At 41.0% G+C, this 23,636-nt stretch overlaps 1 protein-coding gene and 1 non-coding gene across 2 annotated transcripts in view; both read right to left on the minus strand.

Annotated features, from left to right (window-relative positions):
* MIB1 (MIB E3 ubiquitin protein ligase 1) overlaps positions 1–23,636 on the minus strand; it is a 130,738-nt gene that overhangs the window by 82,242 nt on the left and 24,860 nt on the right. Inside the window, exons 4-8 of the mRNA XM_049769999.1 lie at positions 16,003–16,107; positions 12,768–12,834; positions 8,937–9,141; positions 2,049–2,232; positions 454–598 (exon numbers count right to left, since the gene is read on the minus strand). Of these exons, the coding sequence (XP_049625956.1) occupies positions 454–598; positions 2,049–2,232; positions 8,937–9,141; positions 12,768–12,834; positions 16,003–16,107 (706 nt within the window). The remainder of the gene's footprint in view (positions 1–453; positions 599–2,048; positions 2,233–8,936; positions 9,142–12,767; positions 12,835–16,002; positions 16,108–23,636) is intronic.
* On the minus strand, positions 2,480–2,583 carry LOC126004770 (U6 spliceosomal RNA). Its single transcript, XR_007494026.1, has one exon. It is a non-coding gene; the product is annotated as a U6 spliceosomal RNA (small nuclear RNA).

Consider the following 23,636-nt stretch of genomic DNA (forward strand, 5'->3'; position numbering starts at 1 on the left):
AATATCTATATATTTAATTAAAAATAAAAAGAAAAGTGGGGCCGAACAATGGTGCAATGGTAGGGTGTTTGCCTTGCATGCAGCTGACCCAGGATGGACAACGGCTAGATCCCTCGGTGTCTCATTGGTCCCCCAAGCCAGGAGCCACCTAAGCGCGTAGCCAGGAGTAACCCCTGAGCATCACCGGATGTGGCCCAAAAATAAAAATAAATAAGTAAATAAGAAAAGAAAGTGACAGTTCTGACAGAAAACAAAAACTGACTGAAGAGTAAGTAGAATGTTAAAGTGGCAGGTTGATACAGAGGTCTTGGCACTCAAGAAAAGGTATATTATTTATGAAACTATTATATATATAAATATTTAATATAGAATTGTCCTACATATGAATATCAGGGAATTAGCATACATTGTAACATAAACCATATTACTTTTACAGTACAATACAAAACATACCACCAGATGCATTACTAATGGCTGATCCTGCAGATGCCACCTTGGATACTGCTGCTGGATTATATGTCCAAGATGTTCCACAAACTTCCACTTTTAAATCACTGTCAGAATAAATTTGTTGCACTCGGCCAACTTTACCTAAAGTCTTTACAAAAGAAAATAGTTATGTTTCCAAGTTTACTGTATATAACACAAAAATTAGTAATTAATTTTCACATGTAAAGTATTAATTATATTTTGTTCATTATTCTAAAATAGGTTTATTAGTTACAAATATAGAGTATCTTTTGTTGTCTGGAAGTTACTTCCAGCAATGTTCAGGGGTCCAACTGACACAATGACCGGGACACTATGAAGTGCAAGGGATCAAACCCCAGTCTCCTATGCTCAATGCACATACTCCAGTCCTTTGATCCATCTTTAAGGAGTGCAAAGAGAGTATAGGGCTATACATGCAGCAAGCCCCACGATGTACATGTCCTCTAAGCGTTAAGGGGTGTGGCCATAGAGGACCCTCAAGCACTGCGGGTCTGACTCAAGATGATTCCCAGCACTGCACAGCCCAAGTAGTCACAAACTTAAACCTCTTACATCCTCGAGCTGTCACAATGAAACATCAGCTTGGTTGACTGAGAATCAGCAAGAGTGGCTGCCAAGGCCCCTGAGCATCACTAAGCAGACACCATCAACAACAAAAGCAAAAATATCATCTCTAAAAGAAAACGTTTTTGGTTGGGGCCACATCCAGTGATGCTCAAGAGTTAGTCTAAAAGTTTTCTGGTCTACATTTTACTTTATTGTCTACTTTTCTATGTTTGAAAAGTGTATCTTGTCCACTTTTCTAACCTCATGTAACTATCGACCAGTTTTAATGATTATTTTAAACTCATCACCCTTATTTTATCCTGCCCATACAACTCCTTATCTCTCTCATTCCCCCAACTCTGTGCCTGGTATTGAATCCATGACCTCAAATATACCATGTAAGTGCTTGACCTATAAAATATATGTCTGGCATTAACTCCTTTAAAAAAATAACTACAATATTATTATCAACCTGCCTAAATTATCAACAAATCATCACAAGACTCTATAATGTTCAAATTTTCAACTGTCTCATAAGTTTTGATTTATATAGAGCTTGAAATTGTCTATACATGTATTCATTTATACATATGAAGCTTGAAATGACGTCTATACATATGTTTTATTGTCTACAATAATATATTATCCTACAATCTGAATTTTATATACAAAAATATAGTAGGGAATAAAGCATAAAAAGCTGGAGTCATGGGAGGAACTGGAAAATGAAGACTAGAAGAGGGAATACTAGACAAATGAAGGAGGAGAGAAGTAAATCAGGCAGTAATGAGACTGAATAGGAAAAGAACTGCCTGCACAGAAAAGGAACAGAGCAACACAGTATGATGAAGAGGCTGAGACATAGATGAACAGGGGAGAAGTATACAAAACTAAAAGGCCCTAGAAAACAGATTCTAAATGATTATCTAATTTAGTTTCTAAATAACTGGTCTTTTTTATAATCAAAACACTGTATAATTTCTAGTCCAAACTGTTTTATGTATACTTACTGGGAGCATAGCCTCAGCCCATTCTCCATGTCCTCTTTGTAGAAGTTTAATTCTTTCCAGATCATAACATACTTGTACAAGATCACCTACTTGAAACTGTGAGGTGCCTCCTTCTGCACCTTGAGCAGCGTCGCCACTTCGAACAATATTTGCTTTAGTGAGAACAGCAGGGTTAAAGGTCCACCTAAAGATCAAACCAAAACTCAAAATTAGTAAATGTACTCAATTTTAACACAGTAATTTTTTTTTTTGGTTTTTGGGTCACACCCGGCAGCGCTCAGGGGTTACTCCTGGCTCTCCGCTCAGAAATCGCTCCTGTAAGGTTCAGGAACCATATGAGATGCCAGGATTCAAACCACCGTCCGTCTGCATGCAAGACAAATGCCCTACCTCCATGCTATCTCTCCAGCCCCTACAGTAATTCTTTTTTTTTTAATATGGAATGCTTCACGAATTTGCATGTCAGCCTTGCACAGGGGCCATGCTAATCTCTGTATAGTTCCAATTTTAGTATATGTGCTGCCGATGCAAGCACCTCTACAGTTATTCTTAAAAGTTGCAAAACAACAAAACCTATCAACCTATAAAAGGGGTAATGTAATTATAATTACACTCTGAATGGGCTTTTTGTTTTTTTGGTTCACAACCAGTAGCATTCAGGGGTTACTCCTAGCTCTGTGCTGAGAAATCGCTCCTGGCAGGCACAGGAGACACTATGGGATGCCAGGAATAAAACAACAGTCTGTCCTGAATCAGCTGCATGCAAGGTAAATGGCCTACTGCTGTGCTATCTCTCTGACCCAGAATGGTTTATTTTTATAACTATTATTCAAATGTAGGAGTCATCTATAACCTCATCATATACTTTTATCTAGATTTATGTACCTTAAAAAATAATTGTCAAAAGGGGCCAGAGCAGTGACACGGAATGATAAGGTGTCTCCCTTGGCAGCACTAGTCTAGGACGGACCACGGTTCAATCCCCTGGCATCCCATATGGTACCCCAAGCCAGGAGCAATTTCTGAGCACATAGCCAGTAGTAACCCCTGAGCGTCACCGATGTGGCCCAAAAAACAAAAACAAAAAAATTTATAGCCAGAAACAAGAATTTTGAATGTCTGTCTTATGCAATGCTTTGATCTATTATTGCAAATTTCAGGAAAGGATTTAGATCAGGGGTCTTAAACTCGTGGCCCGCGGGCTGCAAACAGTCCTCCGTACATTTTGTGGCCCTGCCCTAGAGGAATCTTTTTTTGTTTTGTTTTGTTTTATTTTGTTTTAGTTGTTTTATTTATATGTTCAAGGCTTACTACTGACTTTGCACTCAAGGATCACCCCGACTTTGTCTCCTGTGGCCCCCAGGTAAATTTGAGTTTGAAGACCCCTGATTTAGATGGTGGTGAAATTGGTGGTGTAAGAAGTCAATTATTTTCTGTCACAAAACTTCTACAATTATTAATATACTGGTTTACTTTGTTTAATGTGAATAAAAATGGTGACTGACCCCAAAAAATAAAAATTTGTCATAGGGATCAGGAAGATAGCAGTAGAATACATGCCTAGCATGTGTAAGGCCCTAAGTGTCATCCTGGAGGATCTCTAGTACTGCCAACTCTAGTACTTCATTGCTGGGTCCAAGCAAAAGAGTGGCACTATGAAGATGAGACCCTCAGGACCACCTAAAACTGATGGATAAACCCTATTTCATTTTTTTATTTTATTGAAAAAAAATGCATCACATAACTGGCATAACTGATCATAATACATTTGTTTCAAGATAAGGGGAAGCAAAGTTATTGAAAAAATATTTAAAAATAGAAAAATTGGGCCTGGAGAGCATAGCACATCGGCATTTGCCTTGCTAGCAGCCGATCCAGGACCTAAGGTGGTTGGTTCGAATCCCGGTGTCCTATATGTTCCGCTGTGCCTGCCAGGAGCTATTTCTGAGCAGACAGCCAGGAGTAACCCCTGAGCACAGCCGGGTGTGGCCCAAAAACCCAAAAAAAAAAAAAAAATAGAAAAATTGAGAAATAAAATGGAAGAGTAGAAAAAAAGACAGTAGTAAGAGCATTTGCCTTGCACGCGGTTGACCCAGGACAGACCTTGGTTCAATACCTGGCATCCCACATGGTCCCAAATCCAGGAGCACATAGCCAGGAGTAACTCCCGAGTGTCGGTGGATGTGGCCCAAAAACAAACAAACAAAAAAAAAAAAAACAGAAAGAAGAAAAAGTTCAGTAGCGAGTATATTTGTGAAAATTACTGTACCTATTTTAAACAATGTAATAAGAGTTAAAGTGATAGCACAGGGCTTTAAAAAGGTAGACATCTGTCTTGCAAGTGACTGATTCCAGTTCAAATTCCAACATCACATATATGGTCCCCAAATACTTCCAAGAACAAACCTAGAGAACAGAGTCAATAGCAATCCCCTGAACATTGCCAGGTGTAGACCCATGCCTCCATCAAATAAATAAATGAGGGCTGGAGAGATAGCATAGTGGTAGGGTGTTTGCCTTGCACGTGGCCAACATGGGATGGACCCAGGTTTAATCCCATATAGTCCCCCAAGCCTGCTAGGAGCAATTTCTAAGCACAGTGCTGGAAGCAGCACTTGAGCACCACCGGGTGTGGAAAAAAATAAACAAACAAACAAACAAACAAGAGAGTATCTCCTGGGAGGAATTGGCAAGATTCTTAAAGGAGCCCTGGGTTTGCTGCACAGCACAAGAGGGTTCCCTGAGAAACTAACGGTAAGTAGTAGATTCTGTGTGCTGCCTTGTGTGGCTCAAAAACAATCCAACACATCCCATAATTGTGATAAATTGAAGAGCTGGAGCAATAGCATATTAGGTAGAGTGTTTGCCTTGCACATGGCTAACCTGGGCTCGATTTCTGGCATCCCATAAAGTCCCCCAACCACCAACAGGACTGATCCCTGTGTAGCATGCCAGGAGTAAGCCCTGAGCACCACTGACCCAAAACAAATAATAATAATAATAAATTTAAACCCTTTTTTGTTTTTTTTGGGGGGCCACACCCAGTGACACTCAGGGGGTTACTCCTGCTGTGCGCTCAGAAATCACTCCTGACTTGAGGGACTACATGGGAGGCCGGAGATTCAAACCGCGGTCCGTCCTAAGTCAGCCGCGTGCAAGGCAAATGCCCTACCACTGAGCCACCGCTCCAGCCCCCCAATTTAAGCTATTGCAGAAGTTACAAATGTGGTCCAAATGGCAGAGCACATACCTGCCTTGAATGTGCAAGGACCTGGCTTAAGATTCTTATGGAACCCAGCACTGCTTGGCATTGTCTCCAAATAAATGTTTTTCTTGTGTTTTGGGACCACATGCAGTAATGATCAGGGGTTACTCTTGGCTTTGCACTCTGGAATTATTTCTGGCAGTGCTCAGGGGACTGATTACATGGGATGCCAGGAATCAAACCCAGGTCAGCATGTAACAAGGCAGGCACCCTCCCTATGTACTTCTCTCTGGCCCCTATACAATAATTTCTTAAGTAGTAATAATATATATTTATTCAAAAGTTAAAGCACTTCAGATAAGCTCAGATGCTGGATTAGATTCCTAGCACTCATAGTCACAGAGTCAGGAATAATCTCTTCAGCATCAATAGATATGGTGCCAAAAACAAAAGAACATATTTCTCTTTCTGCATTTTCTACTCTGGAGAATATCATGTTCGAGACCTCTTAAATATGTAATATTATTTTTCTCTCCCTTCACATCTTTTGAAGTAAGTTTCACTCGATAAAAACTGCCTTGGGCCAGAGCAACAGCACAGTGGGGAAGGCGTTTTCCTTGCACACAGCTGGGTTTGATCCCCAACATCCCATATAATCCCCTAAACCTGCCAGAAGTAATTTCTGAGCATAAAGCAGGAGTAAGCATTGTGAGCACTTCTGGTTATAGCCCCCAAAAATAAATAAATAAAAGCTGCTTCACTTAAAAGCAAAAGTCTACTATACAAAGTTATTTTTCCAGCCTTAACAATCAGTGTCCTATATCTCATTCCAATGTTCCAAAATTTACTAGAATCATATAATGACTGAACATGGCAGTATTTTATTCAATCTATTCATTTTGTAAATAGCACTTTCCTGCCCTAGTGAGTGAACCTGTCTTAGTGCTCTTTAAAATCTTAGCACTAATCACTGCTAATACTTAAGTACTTAATAAATAACAAATTTTTTTTTTGGCTTTTGGGACCACACCCGTTTGATGCTCAGGGATTCCTCCTGGCTAAGCGCTCAGAAATTGACCCAGGCTTGGGGGGACCATATGGGACGCAGGGGGAATCTAACCGCGATCCTTCCTTGGCTAGCGCTTGCAAGGCAGACACCTTACCTCTAGCGGCACCTCACTGGCACGTAATAACATTTTGATGACAAATTGAAGAGAAGAACTCAAATGTCATATTAATATAGGACCAGTGTTAACTCTGACTAATAAAGAAGTCTGCAAATAATAATTCAGCTTGTGTGAATTCTTGTGGTAATGAAAACAAAACTAGGTTGTAGTCCTTCATTGAATAACTAGGTGAAAAAGAAGTTACTGAATTATATATACACTATAGATATGTGAATTATGTATATCTCAATACAATTGCAGTCACTCTGCTTGCCTCCTTCTCACAAGCTCATGACCTGTAACTGTTTTTTTGGATATGGATGCACACACACATGCAAACACACACACACACACACACACACACACACACACACACACACACACGCGCGCGCGCGCGCGCTTCTGAGCTGGAGAGATTGTAGAGGAGTTAAGGCACTTTGCCTTGCACATGCAAACCTCAATTCAGTCCCCAGCACCACATGCCCCACCCCTATAGTATTGAATGAGATCCTGGAGAGCCTCAAGTCCACCTGGGTGACTTAGGTGATTCATAGCATCACAAGGCCCTAGAAAGAATAAAAGACTGCATCGATAAGCTAAAAAAAATAATAAATCTCTTCAGAATACTGAAAAGAATATATTTCTGGGGGAGGATGCCTAGATCACCCTTGACCCTCAAGTACAGGGAGGATCGAGAATGAAAAAAATTGAGAGTGGAAAAAAAGGAAGATGAGTAAGGGGTAGGGTTTGCAGGAAAGAACTTAGAAAGTCTGGTGGATGGAAGTTAAAGAAAAAAACAAAGAATTTCTGTTGCTTTAAATCATTCAGATTGTGGGAGTATGTTAAGGCAACCCTAGGAAACCAATGCATAATCTAAATATAAAACTGTCTGATTATAAATAAAAATGGTAAATCTTTTTTTTTTTTTTTTTTTTTTGGTTTTTGGGCCACACCCGGTGTTGCTCAGGGATTACTCCTGGCTGTCTGCTCAGAAATAGCTCCTGGCAGGCATTGGGGACCATCTGGGACACCAGGATTCGAACCAACCACCTTTGGTCCTAGATCGGCTGCTTGCAAGGCAAACGCCGATGTGCTATCTCTCCGGGCCCAAATCTTTACATTTATTTTAAATATTTTCTCCAACAATTCTGTATAATATACAAGTTTTGGTACAGTATATAAATGTATCAAGTTTTAAGTAATCTTAGCTAAATTAAGTATTTTAATTTTTGTAATGCCCCTTTGTTTTTCATTTTGTTTTCTTTTAGGCTATACTTGACTGTATCCAGAGTTTATTTCTGGCTCTACACTCAGGGATCACTCTTAGTAATGCTCATGGTATCATATGTGGTGCCAGAGATCAAAGCATAACCATCTATATACAAGGCAATATACTAATCTCTATACTATTCCCCAGCCCTCATAATGCTACTTACTTTAAACAGAATTTTTTTTATTTCATTTTCAGATTATTCACTGCTGGTATACAGAAATATAATTCACAGCAAAAGTAACAGCACAGCAGGTAAGCATTTTCCTTGCACGCAGCCGACCTGTATTTAATTCCCAGCATCTCATATGGTCCCCCTAGCACTACCAGAAATGACCCCTGAATGCAGAGCCAGGAATAACCTGAGCACCGCTGGATATAGCCCAAAAACAAAACCAAAAATAAGACTATCGTATATTATATATAATATGTATTATATAATATAGTATAACATGAGTATACTATAAAATATATAAAAACATAAAACATTTAATATAGGGGCTGGAGTGATAGCATGGAGGTAAGGTGTTTGCCTTGCATCCAGAAGGGTGTGGTTCAAATCCCGGCATTCCATATGGTCCCCTGTGCGTGCAAGGGGTGATTTCTAAGCATAGAGCCAGAGGAACCCCTGAGCGCTGCTGCGTGTGACCCAAAAAACAAAACATTTAATATATTATTGCATGTTATATTTATATTATACATATTACAAATGATATATATTTTATATATATAATTTTGTTTTCCTAAATTGCTCTTCTTATTCTGAAATTCTTAACTGAACTCATTTATCAGGTCTAATAATATTTTTCTAGTAAATGCCTTAGGTTTTCTATACATAAACTCATGCCATCCATGAAGAATTAACTTCTGTTGTTTTAAGTTTTAAGCCACTTAGTTTATGGCTTCATTTCTTTTTCTTGCTTTATTGCTATGACTCTAAGGCAATACAAAATAGAAGCAGGGAGAAGTTATCTTTTTGTGTGTGTTTTGTTTTGTTTTTGTGTCACACCTGGCATTACTCAGGGTTACTCTTGGCAGGAGGACCATATGGGATGCCAGGAATTGAACCGGAGTCCATCCAAGATTGGCCACATGCAAGGCAAATCCCCACCTCTGTGCTATTGCTCTGGCCCGAGAAATTCTTTATTCTTGCTGAACACTATCTACAAGATAGTTGGAAGAAGTATTTGCTTTTATCACTTATAAACGACCTAATTTTACATTATTAAAAATTAGTCATTACCAACCTATTGCCACTTGGATACTGTACTACAATGTCATGATCTTCATCAATGCCACAAACAGTTCCAGTTGTAGTTAAAGTCTCAAACATGCCATCAGTCCATCCTCCATGACCGTGCTGCAAAGACTGTACAATTTCTAGGTCAAGATCTATATTTACCAAATCACCGATCTGCAATCCACCAGGATTTCTGTTGCCATTTTGTTCACCTATAATTTCAAAAGGAGTTAAGAAAAGTAAAAGAAAATCATCATGGCAATATTATTTTAATTAAGAATATGCTCTACATATTTTAGTTACCATCTTACCTCAAAATGTATTGGGAATATTAAGTTTTAACAAAAAAAAAGAATAATAGACTAAGAACTTGAAATATAATACTTTATAATGGCTGAAAAAAAGACTATAAACTATAAAATACTTTGCAATTTCCTACCAAATCTTAAGTACTAAAAAAATTCACTTTTAAGTCAGGGAAATGGTTTAAAGTCTGAGCACATGATTTGAAACATGGAGAGTGAATTTAGTCCCTTAGGACCAGTGGGGGAGCAAGGAATAACAAGGAATACTATCAACATACCAACTTTTTCTGCATGCATTATTTGTTGACTAATGAAGTCAATGGAAAAGTCAATGAAAGAACAGTGTTTCTCAAACTACCCCATGGAGGGCACTGGAACAGTAAAAGAGGGAGTAGTTAATAGTCTGCAGCAATTGTGGGAATTCCTTTGTTTTTTTCACCTTAAAAAGGCAGATTTTGGGGGCCGGAGAGATAGCATGGAGGTAAGGCATTTGCCTTGCGTGCAGAAGGTCGGTGGTTTGAATCCCGGCATCCCATATGGTCCCCCGAGCCTGCCAGGAGCGATTTCTGAGTGTAGAGCCAGGAGTAACCCCTGAGTGCTGCCAGGTCTGACCCAAAAACCAAAAAAAAAACACGGTAGAGTTTCCAGGCTGGAGTGATAGCACAGCGGTAGGGCATTTGCCTTGCATGTGGCTGACACAAGACGGACCCAGGTTCAATTCCCAGCACCCAACATGGTCCCTTGAGCCTGCAAGGAATGATTTCTAAGCACAAAGCCAAGAGTAACCCCTGATCGCTGCTGGGTGTGGCCCAAAAACCAAAATAATAAATGTTAAAATAAATTTAAAAAATTTTAAAAAGGGTGTATCTTTATTGGACACTGAGTTATTTTTCTTCCCTGACAAGGCAATAGAGGATAAAATGAGTTTGGGAACTGAAGAACTACAAATATAATGGAAAAATTTGTGTTGCTGTTTGTTGTGGGTTTTTCCCCACTAAATACTTTAATTTTTTTTTTTTTAATTTTGGGCCTCACTTGGGAGCATGAGATGTTAGATATCAAAACTGGATCATTCAAAACTCCTACCCACTATAATAGCTCTTCATATGATTCTTCTGGGTTTTGTATGGGGGTGATGGCTTTTTTGCTTTGGTTGGGGTTTGTTTGGGGTTGGGGTTGAGGTTAGGGTTCAGTTTGGGTTGGGCTGGGTTGGGCTGGTAGCCAGACCCAGTGGTGCTCAGGAGTTACTCAGCACCAAGAGTAAATTTGAGCTCAGGAATCACATGTGCCAGTGCTTGGGGGACCATAGGGGATTCTGGGGATCAAACCCAGGTCAGCATACAAGGCAAGTGCTCTACCTGCCATACTACCTCTCTAACCCTCACACTCTTATAATTTTCTCTAAAACAAAATTTTTCTTAATTCCAAGTTTATTTCCTAATTTATTTTCTTTCTTTATGTGGGGGGTGAGGGACAGTGTAGGAAATAAACTTAGGGGCTCATGCTGGTAAGGCAGGCTTTCTACCAATGAGTCATATAAGTCATAGAGGTCTCCTTGAATTATTTTCAAAGCTAGTTCTGGAAGATAGTTCATTTCCATAAAATGAAAACCCATGTTGAGGGTTCCACAATATGAATGTAGTATATCCTACACTTTTCTTATATACACAAAACATTGAAGAATTTCTGAAAGCAAAATAGTTATCTTTTTTTAGAAAAAAAAAAGTAAATTATTTTATATTCTCCTTTTTTATAAAAAATCATATGCTGTAAGAAAATTGTTCATTGTGCAAAACAAGACAAATCAAATTATTTGTAAAGAGGAAAGTCAAGTTCACAAGAAACTATTCACTAAAATTATCAAGGTTTAATAAATCTGAGAAATAATCATACTAAGCCATAAATGAACTCATTTTGGTTTTCTTAGTCTTTTCAATGATACATGAAACTATTTATTAGAGCTGTTATTCAAATGCCATAGGGCAACAGAAATGAAGAGCATCAGAACTGTCTTCAGGGCCCAGAGGTATAGCACAGTGGTAGGACATTTGCCTTGCATGTGGCGGACTCAGGACGAACCTGGGTACGATCCTCAGCATTCCATATGGTCCCCAGAGTTGCCAGGAGTAATTTCTGAGTACAGAGCCAGGAGTAACCCCTGAGCACGGCTGGGTGTGGTCAAAAAAAAAAAAAAAAAAAGAACTAGTCTTCAGCAGAATGCTTGCCACTGGAGTATGTGATAGAAAGAAAATACTACATACTAAGACAATGGTGAGAAGATAAAAGTGCCTGCAAGAGATAGGCTAGAAGAGAAGAAAAACCAGGGACACTGGTGGAGGGAAGTGGACACTAATAAAGGAACTGGTATTACTGAAACATAGTATACCTAAAACTCATAAAGTTACTTTGTAATTTTGTATTCACAGATTCAATAAAAAATTAAAAATAAATTCAAAGAGCTGTTAATATTTTAGAGCTTAATCTTTTAACTTTTCTTGAATTAAAAAGATCATTTTATTGGCCAGAGTGATAATACAATGCATAGGGTCCTTGCTTTGCAAGTATTCAACCCAGGTTTTAATCTAAAACTCCATTGGGTCCCCTGAGCCCCGCCAGGAGTGATCCCAGGGCACAGACCAGGATTAAGCCCTGAGGAGTGACCTAAAAAGCAAATAAATAAATATAATAAAAAGATAACCGAGTACCAAAATGTCAGATACTATTCTCAAGTGTAAAAACTGTAACAATAATATAAAACAAAATTATTCAACAATCTAAGTCTATAAGTTAAAAGACAAAGGTTTAAGGCTGAGAAGATAGCTCAAAGAGCTGGTGTATATGCCTTGCATAGCAAAAGTGCAGGTTTAATTCCTAGCACTACATGTTTCCTTGAACACTCCCAGAAGCAACCTCTATGCACTGAACCGAGAACAGATCTCTAGCACATAAAACCCAAAAGAGAAGACAAACTTTCAATTATGACATAAAGAGCACACCAAATCTCAAGACATGAAAACTCTTCTTAAGTGAAACAAAATAGTTTTTATTGAAAATAACTTAGATATATGAGAGAAAGGGGTAGAGAAGGGAGAAAAATATATATTCAAGAGAGAATACAGTTTAGAATAAACAGCAGAGAAAGACAGATATGTTTAAGTGAAACACAGGCTTAAAAAAGGCAAGCAAGGGGCGGGAGAGATGACATGGAGGTAGGGCATTTGCCTTCCATGCAGAAAGATGGTGGTTCGAATCCCAGCATCCCATATGGTCCCCCGAGCCTGCCAGGAGCGATTTCTGAGCATGGAGCCAGGGGTAGCCCCTGAGTGCTGCCGGGTGTGACCCAAAAACTAAGACCAAAAAAAAAAAAAGGTAAGCAAGCCAAGACAACTCTTTCAGAGCCAAAGTCACTTAAAAAGAAAAATTTTAAAACCAAAAATACTTTAAAGAAACATTTACGACTAGTTTAAACATTTTTCTGATTTTTATGAACTCTGACCTACTATTTAGTAATTATCTATATTCTGTTAACTTACCTAACACAGGGCAGTGATCTCTGTAGAAAGAACCTCCTTTGGCGTCCTGGACACACTTTAGATCAGACTAAGCAGAAAAGAAACCAGAAAAACCATCCATGAAAACTTCAGTATGGCTCAATACCAAAAACATGCAAGTGTTCATTTTAAACTCACAGGATTGGGAAAACTTTTTTCCTGCCAAGGGCTATTTATAACATCATTTACAGTCCAGACTATACAAGCAGAAGGGCTGTAGGCAGTAAAAAAGAAAACTGTATGTCTACCCTCATATACTAAAGCAGGACCTCATGATCCTCATGACTTTCATGGATCAACTTCCCAGCTGGTCCCACTCCTGCTTTAACTCAGGAAAGGACAAATAAGAATTATATCATTCATCTATAAATAAAGGAGTAGATGATAATCAATGATGATAAATTCTTTGATTACAAAACTGAAATTATCTGGGACAGAGTAGGTAGGGTGCTTACGCTGTACATATCCAAACCAAATTCAATCCCTGTATCCCATAGAGTTCTCTGAGAGTAGTCAGGAGTAAGCCTGACTACTAAGGTGTGGACCCAAACAAAACAACAAAGTTATCAGGAGGAGAGGATGGATGGAAGAGATGAACATAAATGAAATAAAGACAGTGGTAAAGGATATCAGGTGCTTTGCTGGTGGTAAAAATGCAGTAATTACATACATCAAAACCATAAACATGGAGCCGGAGAGATAGCACGGAGGTAAGGCATTTGCCTTGCATGCAGAAGGACAGTGGTTCGAATTCTGGTATCCCATATGGTCCCCCAAGCCTGCCAGAGCAATTTCTGAGCATAGAGCCAAGAGTAATGCCTGAGTGCTGCCAGGTGTCACACCTGGCAGCACTCAGGCATTACTCTTGGCTCTATGCTCAGAAAAAAAAAAAACATAAACATGGGGCCAGAGCGATAGCACAGTGGTAGGGCATTTGCCTTGCACACTGCCCCATCATCCCTACATGCCGTATGGTCCCCCTAGTCAGGAGCGATTTCTGAGTGCATAGCCAGGAGTAATTTCTAAGTATCACCAGATGTGGCCAAAAAAAAAAAAAACATAAACAGAGGGCCAAAGACACAGTAACCAAAGGACCAGATTGATAATCCAGTGCATAAGGTGGTTGCCTTCACACAGCTGATCTGAGTTCAATCCCCGGTATCTCATAGGGTGGTACCCCAAGCCTGCCAGTAGCGATTCCTGAATATAGAACCAGAAGTAAGCCCTGAGAGCACCAATGGCTATGGTCCACCTTAAACCAAATAAGTCCAAAAACCTGACTTTCATGTAATTTTTAATTATACTATATGTAACCCCTTCCCCCAACTTCCTGGCTATCTTCCCTGGATGGGAGGGGTCTGTGGTTGCTAATAAAGGAGCTGCCTCAGAGGTAAGAGAGAGATTCAGCAGGAAGCCTCAGGAGGAGGAGGCAGGATGGAGAGATGATAGAGATAGGATAGACACAGGCAGCTAAAGGAGGCTGCTTAAAAGGTTAACTTAGAACTAAGCCACACATGGTGGCTATGGCCTTATAATAAAGCTGCTTGTCTCCTAAAATCTACTGACTGCTTGTGAATCATTTCCTCACCATTATCCTGAATCCTCAGACCCACCAGGCCAAAGAAGCTGCAGGCATCTGGGCTGGCCGAGAAAGGCCTCACAATCTATTCACCATCACCTATCACATCAAGGACTCAATATTTAATAATTAATTCAACACTATATAAATTAAATTGCTGAGGATAGCATTTGAACAATCCAAGAAATATAAAAAGATATGATAAACCACTAAATACATTATCATTATTTTCCTAAGCACTGAAGTTAAACTATTTCGAGGTCAATCATTTTTTAATTACCATGCCATAAGAATATAGGGAGGTTTGGTGATTTTTGGTCACTCAGGGTTTACTCCTGGCTCTGCACTCAGGAATCACTCTTGTTAGTACTTGGAGAGACCATATAGGATGCCAGGGAATGAATCTGGATCAGCCATGTGTACTCTCTTGGATCATTGAGAGAGCTTTTGCTGTTTTGTTTTAGTTCAGTTTTGGGGTTTTAGGCCATACCTAAAACCTCTAAAAATTCAGAGGTTACTCCTAACTCCTGGTTCTATACTCAAAAATTACTCTTAGGAGGCTCAGGGACCATATGTGATGTTGGAGATCAATCAAACCCAGGGTCAGCTGCATGCAAGGCAAATTCCCTACCCGCTGTGCTATTGCTTGGGACCCCAGGGACCTATTTTTCTCTTAATGCTTTTCATTATAAAATTGTAATTTATAATTTTATCAGCTAAAATACAGCTAGACAACAAGTACACATTTGAAAACAGTCCTATTCTCCATGTCCATGCCAAGAAATGGCCTTAAATTATGGATGACTCAATGTTTAATTTACTTTTATTGTTTTGCCTTTTGGGGGCGGGGACCAAACCCAGCAATGTTCAAGGGTTATTCCTGTTGTGTGCTCAGGAATCACTCCTGGCAGTGCTCAGGGGATATGGGATGTCAGGAATCATATCCACTTTGGGTACTTGCAAGGCAAGTGCCCAATCCACTGTACTGTTTCTCTCCAACCCCAAGATGATTCAAATTTCTTGTCAGAGTTTTAGTAAATTTAAGTCATCAACTTACATTTCTAAGGATTCAGATCTCTATAAATCCAATATATTGTAAGATACCCAAATATTAGGGACCAGAGAGAGTACAAAAGTTAAAGCACTTGCCTTATATTAAGCCAACCACAGTTGAATCCTAGCATTATAGTCCCCAAGCCCCATCATGTGTGATCCCTGGGCACAGAGCCAAGAGTAGCCCATGAACATTGTTGCCAGGTGAGGTCCAAAAATAAACCTACAAAGCAAGCTGGGACCAGAGGAACAGCAGAACAGGTAGGACACAATCAATCCTTAATACTACATATGGTCCCCTGAGTCTCTTCAAGAGAGAGCACAGAGCCAGAAGTAAGCACTAAGCACAGCCAGAATGGTCTAAAAAAAAAACATTAAATCCAACATTAACTAAGAGTAAACTCATAACAAATACAGTAAAATGTACAACTTAATTCTATTTTACAGACTTTCCTTTCCATTGCATATTAAGCATTTCAGGTATTTGTATTCTGAGAGATGACAAAAGAAAAAAAATATAGGCTATTTTTATTTCCCTTTCTTCATGCAGATGATATTTTTACCCTTAGTGTTGTTGCTACTTACCATTCCCTCAAAGCCAACTCTGTAAAGATTCTTAGCTCCATTATCCCAGAGCACATATGCTGCACTATGTGGGCTTGATGCACTCCAGTCTTGGATTTCTGTTACCTACAAAAAATTATGAGAAAATATTTTAAGAGAAACAGTGAGATTTGTCCTTTTATTTAAACCTGAAAAAAAAAATTTCATGTGGATCAGGAAGACTTATCAAAGAGCTATAGAGCTCATGCCCCAGTTATCACCTGACCCTCTGACCACTGCCAGATATAGCCCAGTGAGCCACAGCACCACTGGTATCAAAAACAATACCACCCATCCATCAGATTCTTGCAGATAAGCCTCGTATCACTGGAAATGGTCCCCACAATTCCTCACACTGAAGGGAGGGCCACCACAAATTATTTCAAGAACTAGTAGGGGATGGAGTGATAGCATAGCAGTAGGGCATTTGCCTTGCATGCAGACAACCTATGTTCGATCCCCAGCATCCCATATGGTCCCTGAGTCTGCCAGGAGCAATTTCAGAGCGCAGAGCCAGGAGTAACTCAAGCGCTGGGTGTGAGCCAAAAATCAAAAAAAGAAAAAAAAAAAAAAATAACTAGTTATCTAGTTATCTTGTTCAAGTGGTAAAACACATACCTTGCACATGCAAGGCACTAAGTTAGATCTCCCAGAACCATAAAATCTCCGGCACAAGGTATTGTGCCAGCATACCATAATCCCCATAACAATTAAAAAGTAAATAATGGGGGGCCGGGCGGTGGCTCTGGAGGTAAGGTGCCTGCTTTACCTGCGCTAGCCTAGGAGACGGACCGCGGTTCGATCCCCCGGCGTCCCATATGGTCCCCCAAGCCAGGAGCGACTTCTGAGCGCATAGCCAGGAGTAACCCCTGAGCATTACCAGGTGTGGCCCAAAAACCAAAAAAAAAAAAAAAAAAAAAAAAAGTAAATAATGGGGCCGAAGAGATAGCATGGAGGTAAAGAGTTTGCCTTGCATGCAGAAGGTCGGTGGTTCGAATTCCGGCATCCCATATGGTCCCCTGAGGCTGCCAGGAGCGACTTCTGAGCATAGAGCCAGGAGTAATCCCTGAGCACAGCCAGGTGTGACCCAAAAAAACAACAAAAAAGGGCCCGGAGAGATAGCACAGCGGAGTTTGCCTTGCAAGCAGCTGATCCAGGACCAAAGGTGGTTGGTTCGAATCCCGGTGTCCCACATGGTCCCCCGTGCCTGCCAGGAGCTATTTCTGAGCAGACAGCCAGGAGTAACCCCTGAGCACCGCCAGGTGTGGCCCAAAAACAAAAAAAAAAAAAAAAAAAGTAAATAATGGGATCAATGACAGTGGATAGGACATTTATCTTACATAAATTAATTACATAATTAACCCAGATTTGACTCCATATGGTCCACCCAAGCACCTCTAGGAGAGAACCCTGAGTGCAGATCCAGGAATAATCCATAAGCATAATTGTGTGTGGCCCAAAAATCAAAATATATAGAACTTAAATGACATTTTAAAGTTGCTTAATATACTGTATAAAAATTAACATAAGGAGTCAGAGTATATAGCATGTAACATACTTGACTTGCATATGGCTGACCCAACAATATAAAGAGAAAAAAAATGAAAAAATGCACTTGCCAAATCTATCACTTCCAATATTAAACGAATTATAAAAATAAGTTATCAGGAGCCAGAGAGATAGCACAGCAATAGAGCATTTGCCTTGCAAGCAGCTGATCCAGGATAGATGGTGGTTTGAATCCCGGCACCCCATATGGTCCACTATGTCTGCCAGGAGCGATTTCTGAGCACAGAGCCGGGAATAACTGTGAGTGCCACTGGGTATGACCCCAAAATAAAGTTATAAATCATGGGGCTGGAGCAATAGCACAGCAATAGGGCATTTGCTTTGCACGTGGCAACCTAGGACAAACCTAGGTTTGATTCCCAGCATCCATTATGGTCCCCCAATCCTGCCAGGAGCTGATATGTGAGCGCAGAGATAGGAGTAACCCCTGAGCGGTGCCAGGTGTGACTAAAGAACAAAATTAACCAAAAATAAGTAAACAATTTATCATAAATCAGAAAATTTCTAAAACTACTACAGAAAAAAAATTTTTTCTGTATTTTCTGTACCACACCCAGTGGTGCTCACAGTTGACTTCTAGCTCTGACCTCAGGGATCACTCTAAGGGTGGTGTTCAGAGGGCTGTATGTGGTTGGTGCCAGGATCAATTGTGGGAGCATAGCCGTAAGAGGGAGGTGAGGAACACTACCAAAGGGAAGAAGTTCACCATAAGATGAGGAGGGTTTTGTCATAACATTCCTGCTGAAGCCTGAGAGACTACACCCTCCAAGGCTGTTCCCATTTCCCTTCCTACCTAATCTACCAAATATACTTTGTTCTTACCGTATTTCATTTTAAGTCAGGTGACCCTGCTAATTGCTTGGAACAATTTAAGATGTTCCCAGCAAGATGACAGCATTCTAAATCTAGGCAAGAATTCTGTCATACATAGAATAATCTGGGCCACTAATAGTTTGTCAACTGAACCACAGTGACTGTCCATGTCCCTCATTCAGAGGTCACCTCCAGGTCTCGGGAGGTAAACTCCCACACCAGGTTAGCCACATGTAAAGCAATCACCTACACACTGACTTTTTCTCTGGCCCCAAAGTACTATAGAAATTTTAAATTGGGAGACCGTACGATTAGTGACATCATCAGAAAATATGTAATTGGGACCAGAGTGGTGGTACAATGAGTAAAGCAACTCCCTCGCATACAGCCAAACCAGGTTCAGGGAACCACTGCCAGAAGTAATCCCTGAGTAGAGCCTGGAGTAAAGGGCTAAATACTGCCAGTGTAGCCCAAAAGCAAGTACAGAATTAAATGCAAATTTTTAAATCTTTCCATTCTAATTTTTACACTTTTTATACTATATACTCTTGAAGTCAAAGAAATAATACAGTGGGTAAATGTGCTTGCCTTACATGCAACCAATGAGGACTTGATTCCTTATATTGTCCCCTAAGCACAACCTGGAATGAGCACAGAGCCAGAAGTGAATGAATACATGTTCAACATCTGGATGACCCTGAGTGTGATCCCTGGCATCACCTGGCACACCACTCACAACAATATCCACATGTGATCCTGTTAACCCACAATTGTGGGATTACCAGGACCAAGCACTAAACCATCAGCCCCACATTTTTAGAGCTCTAAAAAATAAAAATAAAAGAGATAAAAACAAACAAATGCAAATAAAATATTAACAGCAAGAAAATCAAGAATAGAGCCAATTGGGGGGGGGGGGGAGAAAAAAAAGAGAGCCAGTTAGGAAGTGGAGCTGGAGTGGTGGCACAAGCAGTAGGGTGTTTGCCTTGCACACGCTAACCTAGGACAGACCACGGTTCGATCCCCGGTGTCTCATATGATCCCCCAAGCAATTTCTGAGCACATGGCCAGGAGTAATCCCTGAGTGTCACCGGGTGTGGGCCAAAAAAAAAAAAAAAGAAAAAAGAAAAAAGAAAACACATCAGGTTAGGTGCTTACCTTGCACAAAGTTATCTGGGTTCAATCTCTAGTCTCACAAATGGTCCCCTGCCTCCAAGTCCTGCCTGAAATGATTCCTGCACACAGAGCCTGTAATAAGCCCTGGGTACCAAGTGTGGCCAAAACTAAACAAATTAAAAAGTCAAGATCTGGGCCCAGGGCCCGGAGAGATAGCACAGCGGTGTTTGCCTTGCAAGCAGCCGTCCCAGGACCAAAGGTGTTTGGTTCGAATCCCGGTGTCCCATATGGTCCCCCGTGCCTGCCAGGAGCTATTTCTGAGCAGACAGCCAAGAGTAACCCCTGAGCACCGCCAGGTGTGGCCCAAAAACCAAAAAAGTCAAGATCTATGGAATTCCATCAAAACACGGGAGAAGATATGAACAGAAGCTTCCTCTAAGAAATCCAAGGAAGAAATCCAATTTGAGGTTGGTGAGATAGTACAGTGGCTACGGCAGTTGCCTTGCATGAAGTCAGCCAAGGGTTAATCCTCAGCATCCCATGGTTCTCCCAAGCACCATCAGGAGTAATTCCTAAGTGCCGATCAGCAGTAACCTCTGAGCATCACTGGTGTGGCTCCTCCCGTAACCCCCTAATAAAAAAAATAAGAAATCCAAGTGGCCAAAGGGTATATGAAGAAACTCTGTACCATTAATTATCAGGAAAATACAAATCAAAACAATAATGAGATACCAAGACCTAACACAAGAGAAACCAGAACTCATTACAAAGAACAAAAACAATCAGTGTTGGTACAGAAATGGGAGAAAGGGACCTCCGTTCACTGCTGATGGGAATGTTGGGTTGGTCCAGCCCTTTTGGAAAACAATATGAACAATAAACAATATGAAAGAAAACAATACGAAAAACAATATCCTAGTTTCCTAAAATAAAACTAAGAATTGAGTTTCCATACCCTTGGGGCCCAAAAGTCAAATAGTACAAAAGGTATCTGTACTCCTATGCTCACTGCAGCACTATTCACAATAGGTAAATCCTGAAACAATCTAAGTGCCCAAAAACAAATGCAAATAAAGAAGCTATAGTGTGGGCCACAGAGATAGCACAGCGGCATTTGCCTTGCAAGCAGCTGATTCAGGACCAAAGGTGGTTAGTTCGAATCCCGGTGTCCCATATGGTCCCCCGTGCCTGCCAGGAGCTATTTCTGAGCAGAGAGCCAGGAGGAACCCCTGAGACTAGCCGCGTGTGGCCCAAAAAAAAAAAAAGAAGCTAAATTGCATCTATACAATGGAATACTCCACATCTATTAGAAAAAAATAAAGTCATAAAATTTGCTGATATATAAATATGGAGAGTAACATACAGAGTGAAATGAGTCAGAAGGAGAGGGATAGATACAATGATGGCCCTCATTTGCAAGATTAAAAAAAAAAAAAGTAGGAGAATAATACCCAAAGACAACCGAAATGAGAATCAGAAAGTCTGGTACTTAGTTTAAGTAGGAAGCTTGCCCCAAGTGTGGAGTACAGTTAGAACAGAGAAGGTACCACTATGACAAAGATAGTGGAAAATGATCACCCTGGACAAGAAATGGGTATTAAGGAAGGAAAAGTGATAAGCATGTTACCCTTTCAGTAAAAGTATTGCAAATAACTGTGCCTAAAAAGAAAAAAGAAAATATCTGCCATCGAGACAGGCTGAGGGGCAGGAGTAGGGAAACTGGTTAGGAGTATACACTAAATGAATGGGTATTCAAATATTGTTCATCTGAAAATCATAAACAACTTTGTAACTGGATCTCACAGTGATTCAATGAAAAAAAGAGGAACTGTGAATGTAGCACTACATCACTTGCCTTGCATATGTGAGGCATCAGGTTTGACTCTATCACCAAAAAAAAAAAAAAAAAAGAATGTGACATACAGGTTAGAAAGAACTGACACAGGGGCCGGAGAGATAGCATGGAGACAGGACATTTGCCTTCCATGCTGAAGGTCGGTGGTTTTAATCCCGTCATCCTATATGGTCCCCCGAACCTTGAGCGTAGAGCCAGAAGTAACCCGAGTGGCTGCTGGGTGTAACCCAAAAACCAAAAAATAAAAATAAAAAAGAACTGACACAACAGCATAGTTTAAAAAAAAAAAGAATGTCATGGGGCCAGAGAGATAGCAGAGAGGTAGGGCATTTGCCTTGCATGAGGCCAACCCAGTATGGACCTGGGTTTGATTCCCGGCATCCCATATGATTCCCCCATGCCTGTCAGGGACGATTTCTAAATGCAGGGCCAGGAGTAACCCCTGAGTGCTGCCAGGTGTGGCCCAAAAACAAACCAAAAAAAAAAAAAAAATGAAAGAGGGGCGGGAGTGGTGGCACAAGTCATAAAGTGTCTGCCGTGCACATGCTAGCCTAGGACAGACCGCAGTTCGAAACCCCAGTGTCCTATATGGTCCCCCAAGCCAGGAGCAATTTCTGAGTGTACAGCCAGTGTACACTGTACAGCAATTTCTGAGTGTACCCCTGAGCGTCACCGGGTGGGTGTGGTCACAAAACAAACGAAAACGGAGGGAGGGTGGGAGGGAGGGAACGAGTGAAGGAAGGAGGGGAGGAGGGAAGGAAGGAGGGGAGGAGGGAAGGGTCGGAGGGAAGGAGGGAGGGAGGGAGGGAGGGAGGGAGGGAGGGAAGGAAGGAAGGAAGGAAGGAAGGAAGGAAGGAAGGAAGGAAGGAAGGAAGGAAGGAAGGAAGGAAGGAAGGAAGGAAGGAAGGAAGGAAGGAAGGAAGGAAGGAAGGAAGGAAGGAAGGAAGGAAGGATCGGAAGGAGGGAGAGAAGGAGGGAGTGAGGGAGGTAGAGAGGGAGGGAGAGAAGGAGGGAGGGAGGGAAGGAGAGAAGGAGGGAGGGAAGGAGAGAAGGAGGGAGGGAGGGAGAGAAGGAGGGAGGGAGGGAGGGAGGGAGGGAGGGAGGGAGGGAGGGAGAGAAGGAGGGAAGGAGGGAGGTAGAGAGGGAGGAAGGGAGGGAGGTAGAGAGGGAGCGAGGGAGAGAAGGAGGGAGGGAGGGAGGGAGGCAGGGAGGGAGGGAGGGAGGGAGGGATATTCCAGGCAACAACAAAAAAACAAGTTCACAAAAAGATAAGTGGTGGAGAAGAAAGGTTAGAAAAGGTGAGGTTAGAAAGGTCAATGACACCTTCTTCTACAACCTTCTCAAGAAATTCAAATATACACAAAAGAACAAGAGTAGGGACTGGAAAAATATAGCAAAAAAAGCCTTGCAAAAAACTAACTCAGATTCAATCCTCAGACCACACAGGGTTCACTGAACCCCACCCACTAGGAGTGTTTCCTGAGCACAGAGCCACGAATAAACTCTGAACACTGCTGAATATGTCCCTAAACAAAAAATAAACAAAAAAAAATTCTTTTTCTTCTAAAAAATGTGCTATTTTTATTTGAGGACCCAAAATATGCTCCCTGGCTCTTCACTCAGGGATCAGTCCTGATAAAAGCTCATTCATGCAAAGCAAGTATCTTACCCACTCTACTCACTCTCTAGCCCAAAATAAAGATTTTAAATTTTGTTACTAATACCAGGAAAATGGGGAGAAATTTTAACTATAAGAATAATAGGGGCCGGGCGGTGGCGCTCGAGGTAAGGTGCCTGCCTTACCTGCGCTAGCCTAGGAGACGGACCGCGGTTCGATCCCCCGGCGTCCCATATGGTCCCCCAAGCCAGGAGCGACTTCTGAGCGCATAGCCAGGAGTAACCCCTGAGCGTCACCGGGTGTGGCCCAAAAACCAAAAAAAAAAAAAAAAAAAAAAGAATAATAATAGGGGCCGGAGCGATAGCACAGTGATAGAGCATTTGCCTTGCACGTGACTGACCCAAGACAGACCTGGTTTCAATCCCCGGCATCCCATATGGTCCCCTAAGACAGGAGCAATCTCTGAACACATAGCCAGGAGTAACACTAGAGCACTGCAGGGTGTGGCCCAAAATCAAAGAAAAAAAAAGGTAATAATATTCTGAATATAAGAAATTTTAAACTAAGATGTATTAAGAAAAAAAGTACTGCTTTTTCTGACTAAAATCATGGAGGGTGCAAAAGAAAAAGAAGCTTCCTGCTAAG

The sequence above is a fragment of the Suncus etruscus genome, chromosome 3 (genome assembly GCF_024139225.1).
Source record: "Suncus etruscus isolate mSunEtr1 chromosome 3, mSunEtr1.pri.cur, whole genome shotgun sequence".
Classification (NCBI taxonomy): Eukaryota; Metazoa; Chordata; class Mammalia; order Eulipotyphla; family Soricidae; genus Suncus; species Suncus etruscus.